We start from the raw sequence: 8,423 nt of genomic DNA, 5'->3' as shown, positions 1-8,423 counted from the left end.
TTGTTCCAAGAATAAAAATGTCAAGTAAAATCTGTCTTAAGTAAAAACTAAAGAGTCACTTGTATAACAAAAACAAAATAATTGTCTATTCTTGCAACAACAAAAAAAAGAAGAAGAAACAAAGCTGGGGTAGGAGCAGAATAGAAAAAATGGAATACAGTTTAAAGACACCTCAGCACATTATAAATTACAACTGTTTGGTGTAAACTCACTGCTGCCAGTAATGGGCTACTCTTTCCGATTAGCAGCAAGGGATCTTTTATATGCACCATCCCACAGACAGGATAGTACATACCACAGCCTTTGCTACAGATGTGATATAATTTTAATATACTGTTTTGCGATTTGAGAAATCCCAGATATGCATTTCAACTCAATGTATAATCATTATCGAGAGTTTACATCTAGCTATAATTACATACGTTAAAAAAACACCAAAAAACACTGTCGCCGTACTTGATAAAGTTTTTATGAAAATAAATAAATAAAATTTAGAATTAAAAAAGTGAGTTACATAACAGTTTAGTACACCCACCCACCTCCTGTAACATTACAAAATGTTTAGATATACACCCACTCACCCCGTCCAGCACTACGTAATATTTTAACGGTCCTTAAAACACTAAAATTTAATAGCCATAGTTTTAAATGTGCTGAGACATTGTTAAACAAACATTCCTTTCCTTTCCTTTTCAAAACAAACAGACCATCCAAACTGTATTGTTTTTTGTTTTATTATTTCCAGAACAATCATTCACTCGGCTGAAAACATTCAATGTTTTAAGATTCACTGTCATAAACATAGTACAAATAACTGAAAACATTCAATGTTTTAAGATTCACTGTCATAAACATAGTACAAATAACTGAAAACAATTCAATAGTTTGAATAAAAGCACTAGTCATGCATGACTTAAAAAAACATCCATCACCACAGATACACTGAATATATACTGTAAATCATAAAATATTGACAATCTTAAAAGTTTGTTTTGTTTAACAACACCACTAGAGCACATTGATTTATTAATCATCGGCTATTGGATGTCAAACATATGGTCATTTTGACACAGTCATAGAGAGAAAACTCGCTACATTTTTCCATTAGTAGCAAGGGAACTTTTATATGCACCATCCCACAGACAGGATAGCACATACCATGGCCTTTGATATACCAATCATGGTGCACCGGCTGGAGCAAGAAATGGCCCAATGGGTCCACCGACGGGGATCGATCCTAGACCGACTGCATATCAAAACAAAGGCATAAAATTATTTCAGAACAGTCTCTTGTAAATCTCTTTAAATTTAGCGTCATGAAATATTAACAGTTTGATTGGCCTCGCTAGATTCGCTAATATTTTATGCTCGTTGACATTTCCTGATTTACACGATTTAAAACATATCATCCACATGAAGTTGTGTTTGTACTTTGAATTACTTCCCTTGCCATTATCTTTATCATTTACTGCAAACAGTTAAATGGTACCATCCTCAGTGGTGTTGCAGTTAAGCCACAGACTTAAGTCTGGTAGGTACAGTACATGGTTCACAGCCCGGTACCGGCTCCCACCCAGAGTGAGTTTTAACGACTCAATGGGTAGGTGTAAGACCACTACACCCTCTTCTCTCACACTAACCACTAACAACCAACTCTCCTGGACAGACAGCCCAGACAGCTGAGATGTGTGCCCAGGACAGCATGCTTGAACCTTAATTGGATATAATCACGAAGAATAACTTGAAATGAAATGAAAGTTAAAAGGTGAGAAAGAAAGGAAGAAAGAAAGATAGAAAGAGAAAGGAAAAAAAGAAAGAAAGGTTTCATTTTAATTACGGTTATATAATAATGGCATCAAACATATGCATTGTAGTTAAGAACAGAGGTAATATGGGGAGGAAACTTGCTGTGACCATGACATGGGCTATTCCTTTCAATTAGCAGCAAGGGATCTTTTATATGTACCGATCCATAGTCATGACAGTACATACCACAGCCTTTGTTACATCAGTTGTAGAGAACTCGCAGAAATGAGAAATTGTACTATGGGTCATCTGACAGGGATCAATTCTCGACTGAATTTGCATCAGGACGTTACCACTGCCAGTCCGGGCATTACAAACACAGGTGTACGGGCAACTTTTGTTGTAGGGGTGGGGGGGTGGGGGGGACGTAACACAGTGGTAAAGTGTTCACTTGATGCATGGTCGGTCTGGGATCAATCTCCATCGGTGGGCCCACTGGGCTATTTCTCACTCCAGCCAGTGCACCACGACTGGTACATCAAAGGCCATGGTATGTACTATCCTGACTGTGGGATGGTGCATATAAAAGATCCCTTGCTGCTAATTGAAAAAGAGTAGCCCATGAAGTGGCGACAGCGGGTTTCCTCTCTCAATATCTGTGTAGTCCTTAACCATATGTCCGACGTTGTATAACCGTAAATAAAATGTGTCGAGTGCGTCGTTAAATAAAACGTTTCCTTTCCCTTTGTTGTAGGGGAGGCCAGTCTGGTTTTTGCCCTAATTAAACGAAAATGCCCGAATCTGGATTATAAAATTTATTAATCACTTCCAAACAGCTATATAGGGTTGTAAACGAATCATCATGCATTTTCACATGGATTATAACTAATATTGTGTGCGTAGAATGGTGAAAATACATGGTGAAAAGTTTTCAAATTGGCTCATTTTGCCCCAATTTGAGGTTTGTCTCAAAAACGTATGATCACAAATATCATCCTGTGCTTATAAGGACCTTACCACTGGGAATCACAAATAGCATCTACACTTACGTCTCTTATAACATCTTGAGACTTCTACGCCAGGCAAAGAACATCATACAAATTGCAAATCCACAAAATGTTGCCTGCAACGCACTTCAAACAAATATTTACACTTCTCCAAAATGTTTTGTCTCTGTCAAGAGTCTCTAGCTATTAAATTCTACCAATAACATTTTTCTTTATCAAATGTTGTCTATCACATTTCTATATTTTCTCTATTAAATTCTACATATATTTTTGTTATCAAATGTCTATCACGTCTATATTTTTCTCTATTAAATTCTACATATATTTTTTTTATCAAATGTCTATCACATTTCTATATTTTTCTCTATTAAATTCTACATATATTTTTCTTTATCAAATGTCTATCACATTTCTATATTTTTCTCTATTAAATGCTACATATATTTTTCTTTATCAAATGTCTATCACATTTCTATATTTTTCTCTATTAAATGCTACCTACAATATTTTTCTTTATCAAATGTTGTCTACAACATTTCTATATTTTTCTCTATATTAAATGCTACATATATTTTTCTTTATCAAATAATGTCTATCACATTTCTATATTTTTCTTTATCAAATGTCTATCACATTTCTATATTTTTCTCTATTGAATGCTACCTACAATATTTTTCTTTATCAAATGTTGTCTACAACATTTCTATATTTTTCTCTATTAAATGCTACCTACAATATTTTTCTTTATCAAATGTTGTCTACAACATTTCTATATTTTTCTCTATTAAATGCTACCTACAATATTTTTCTTTATCAAATGTCAATCACATTTCTATATTTTTCTCTATTAAATGCTACCTATGATATTTTTCTTTATCAAATGTTGTCTACAACATTTCTATATTTTTCTCTATTAAGTGCTACCTATGATATTTGTTTAAATCAAATGTTGTCTATAACATTTCTATATTAAATGTTGTATACAAGATATTTCTATGGCAAGTGCCATCTATGACATATTTTTCTTCAAGTACTACATGTATCCAAGACATGTTTCATTAACGAACATTTCTCTAGTAATAATTCTCTATGATGTTTCATTAACAAACATTTCTCTAGTAAGTATTCTCTATGGCATGTTTCATTAACAAACATTTCTCTAGTAAGTATTCTCTATGGCATGTTTCATTAACGAACATTTCTCTAGTAAGTATTCTCTATGGCATGTTTCATTAACAAACATTTCTCTAGTAAGTATTCTCTATGACATTTCATTAATGAACATTTCTCTAGTATGTGTTCTCTATGACATGTATCTTCAACAAGTGCCATATAAAATACGTTTCTGTCTGTAACATGTTTTCCAATCTGTCCTCTTCCTGACATACTTTCTATCAAGTGCTATCCATGACATCTTTCTTGTGCACATTTATTCAGAAAGTGTTCTCAATGTGTTTTTGTTCTGTTTATGACACACTTATCTAGCAAATGCTGTCTTCACGTTTTGTCTATGACATAGTTTTGTCTAGCATGTTTACGACATGTTTCTTCATATTTTGTCTATGATTTTTTTTTCTCTAGAATGTATTGTCTATGACATAGTTTTGTCAAGCATGTTTACGAAATATTTCTTCAAGTTTTTTCTATGACTTTTTTTTCACTAGCATATATTATCTATTAACTTTATGGTTTATGACATATGTTTCTCTATCAGGTACTGCATATGACATATGTTTCTCTATCAGGTACTGCATGTGACATATGTTTCTCTATCAGGTACTGCATATGACATATGTTTCTGTATCAAGTACTGCATATGACATATATTTCTGTATCAGGTACTGCATATGACATATGTTTCTGTATCAGGTACTGCATATGACATATGTTTCTGTATCAGGTACTGCATATGACATATGTTTCTGTACCAGGTACTGCATATGACATATGTTTCTGTATCAGGTACTGCATATGACATATGTTTCTGTATCAGGTACTGCATATGACATATGTTTCTGTATCAGGTACTGCATATGACATATGTTTCTGTATCAGGTACCGTCTGTGACATATTTTTCTTCAGCATATATACTGACTATGACATGATTTTTCAAAATTTATCTATGACATATTTTTAAAGCATGTTCTATCTATGATATGTTTTTCTATCGAGTGTTGTCTATGACATTCTTCTTCAAGTTTGGTTTATGACATATTTTTCTCTAGACTGTGCTATGACAGTTTTCTAGTATATGCTGTCTGTAAAACAAAATCCTGTCTATATGACGGATATTTCTCTAACACACTGTGTCTAGCTATGACATGTTTCTCCATAAAGGTCTGTCTATATGTTTGTCCTATGATGTTTTTCTCCATGATGTTTTTCTCCATAAAGGTCTGCCTATATGTTTGTCCTATGATGTTTTTCTCCATAAAGGTCTGCCTATATGTTTGTCCTATGATGTTTTTCTCCATAAAGGTCTGCCTATATGTTTGTCCTATGATGTTTTTCTCCATAAAGGTCTGCCTATATGTTTGTCCTATGATGTTTTTCTCCATAAAGGTCTGTCTATATGTTTGTCCTGTGATGTTTTTCTCCATAAAGGTCTGCCTATATGTTTGTCCTATGATGTTTTTATTCATAAAAGTCTGCCTATATGTTTGTCCTATGATGTTTTTATTCATAAAGGCCTGTCTATATGTTTGTCCTATGATGTTTTTCTCCATAAAGGTCTGTCTATGTTTGTCCTACAATCTTTTTCTCCATAAAGGTCTGCCTATATGTTTGTCCTATGATGTTTTTCTTCATAAAGGTCTGTCTATATGTTTGTCCTGTGATGTTTTTCTCCATAAAGGTCTGCCTATGTTTTTGTTCTATGACATGTTTTTCTCTAGAAACTCTGCAACATCATTCTTCTCAAATCGTTTTGCATCATCCAAAGGTGTAAACCCCCATCTGAAACACAAACAGACATGTACAGCTGAAATTACACTGAAACACAAACAGACACGTACAGCTGAAATTACACTGAAACACAAACAGACATGTACAGCTGAAATTACACTGAAACACAAACAGACATGTACAGCTGAAATTACACTAAAAAAGTCACTACATTGTGTAACAACTATTTTCATAAAACGCTGCCTGTCATAACAAATTATAATATATATTGAGTTGTCCAGGCTACTGAGTTTTAGGACTCAATTAATGCAGAACTTTTATTAGTTCCCTACCTGTCCAAACAGAGGGGACTATAGATTTAATCCGTCCGTCCGTATGTCTGTTCATACGTCTGTTCGTCCGTCTGTCCCACATATGTTTTCCGGATGATTTTTGCAGAAGGCTTTGAGATACTGAGATGAAATTTTGTGTATAGTTTCATCACGTACTGTTACAGATAAAGTGTGACTTTCAGGGCAATTTACCCATTTTTAATGGAGTTATGGCCCTTGAACTTAGGGCATGTGAAAATTTGTTTTCCAGATTTTTGCAATGCCTGTAGATATCAAGATAAAATGTTGTATATAGCTGTATCATTTATATATAGCTTTACAGATCAAGTTCAAGTTTCATGGTGATTTTCCCGCTTTTCAGAGTTATGGCCCTTGAATTTAGGAGATTCAAAAAATTGTTGGGCCCGGTAGCAGTACTCTCAAAATGCTTGTTTCACTTGCAACTGGCTAGTACATGCAAACGACATTTACACCTGTCCAATGAATGGTGAAAATGAACATTTTATCTACAGAAATTCTCACCTGTCCAATAAATGGTAAAAATTAACATTTCTTCACAAGAATGTTTGCTTATGCTGATTATGCAGGTCTCTGAATTCATTACCTATTAATAATAATACAGCATATTGAACCTATCCTCGGTTCAATACCAACCACCACACACGTGTCTACCAATGACCGACTTGTATGGTTTAACATTAGCCTTATTAATTAGTAAAACTTGCACATGGTTCTTTTTTTTTTTTTTAGAGATTTCCATTTTGCACTTAAACAAACAACAACAAAAAACTTCGCCCTGAACCCGACCAAGAGCCTGCAGTCCCTGGACCCTGATTTCTAATTTTCTTATGCCTAAGAATTGTCACAGGTTGACAGGTCTGCTATAATTGTGTGTTATTAATCTTCTGACTACTGATGGCGAGATTCTGTATACTGCATACAGTGCATTCCCCAATTCATATTTCCCGCTGTTTTGCACACGGCACTCACCGGAATCAGAAATATAATAAAAGAAAAAAGATTTATTTTCAAAATGGTGGCTTTTATTTAAAAAAATTTAGCTGAAAATAAGTTGAAATTTTTTGTATCGCTTGACAACAATGACGGCACGTCGCGGTCATTTTCAGGGATCGATAGCCGATTGTGACAGCTATGTTGATAATAAATTTGATCATAAATCACCAAATATTGCAATATGAATCGTAGTTAAAAACAAATCTGGTCAAAAAACCACATTTATTGGGAATAATGGACATAAATACTGGACAGCTGGCCACAAATGACCGTAAGTAAACGCGACTTTTTTGATTTTTTGCCTAATTTTAATCACCATTAACTGATCTAAAAATCATTAAAATTATAAAAACAAATGAAAATAATACTTACCAATTCATATATGAACTTTATTTCATGTATTTATAAAACATTTAAGTGAATATATGTCAGTAAAAATTATAAGCTTGTACCCACTCAACGTGGCTTTTGTCAGAAATTAATCCAGTAGTCTAAAGGTTAGGAAAATTACAAAACTAAATATTTCTCTTCAAGAACTCTCACCTATCTTTGAGGAACGGCGACACCGAACATTTCTCTACCAGGAACTCAACGGCAGGTAAGTGTCCCTCAGCTGCTGCAACATGCAGAGCCGTCCGACTATCGTAATCCGACATCGACATGTTCATCCCAGACATAGCACACCTGGTGAAAAACACACAAGACGAAAGGAACGGTATTTTTCTCTTTTTTTATCAAAGATGAAAGGAACGGTATTTTTCTCTTTTTTTATCAAAATAAAATTACAAATCAGAGAATGGGTCCATCAAGAGGATTTGATCCGTTGACCCAAGAAGGGGTGTGTGTGTGTGTGTGTGGGGGGGGGGGGGGGGCGGGATGTAACCCAGTGGTAAAGCGCTCACTTGATGCGCGATCAGTCTAGGATCAATCCCCGCCGGTGAACCCTTTGGAATATGTCTCTTTCCAGCCAGTGCTCCACAACTGGTGTAACAAAGGCTGTGGTATGTACTATCCTGTTTGTGGGATGCTGCATATAAAAGATCCATTGCTGCTAATCGAAAAGAATAGCTAATGAAGTGGCGACAGCGGGTTTTCTCTCTCAATATCTGTGTGGTCCTTAACCATATGTCCGACACCATATGACTGTAAATATAAATGTGTTGAGTGCGTTGTTAAATAAAACATTTCCTTCTTTGACCCAAGAACTTCAGGTGAGGGCTCTACCGACTTAGCTAGATCGCACTCTCGTAATAGGCTATATTATCATATACTATAATATTATAGGCCATATTTACTATGAATTTTAGTTGTTAAAAACTCTGTTAGATCGCACTCTCGTAATAGGCTATATTATCATATACTATAATATTATAGGCCATATTTACTATGTATTTTAGTGATTAAAAACTCTGTTAGATC

General features: G+C 34.5%; 1 protein-coding gene across 1 annotated transcript in view; it reads right to left on the bottom strand.

Annotated features, from left to right (window-relative positions):
* Nucleotides 1–3,576: 3,576 nt before the first annotated feature.
* LOC121377109 (glutaminase kidney isoform, mitochondrial-like) overlaps nucleotides 3,577–8,423 on the bottom strand; it is a 39,814-nt gene continuing 34,967 nt past the window's right edge. Inside the window, exons 14-15 of the mRNA XM_041504986.1 lie at nucleotides 7,548–7,688; nucleotides 3,577–5,709 (exon numbers count right to left, since the gene is read on the bottom strand). Of these exons, the coding sequence (XP_041360920.1) occupies nucleotides 5,628–5,709; nucleotides 7,548–7,688 (223 nt within the window). The 3' untranslated portion in view covers nucleotides 3,577–5,627. The remainder of the gene's footprint in view (nucleotides 5,710–7,547; nucleotides 7,689–8,423) is intronic.

Source organism: Gigantopelta aegis, chromosome 7, assembly GCF_016097555.1.
Source record: "Gigantopelta aegis isolate Gae_Host chromosome 7, Gae_host_genome, whole genome shotgun sequence".
In the NCBI taxonomy this organism is placed as follows: Eukaryota; Metazoa; Mollusca; class Gastropoda; order Neomphalida; family Peltospiridae; genus Gigantopelta; species Gigantopelta aegis.
The sequence above is the reverse complement of the archived record's forward strand: the minus strand, read 5'-3'. Positions and strand labels throughout refer to the sequence as shown.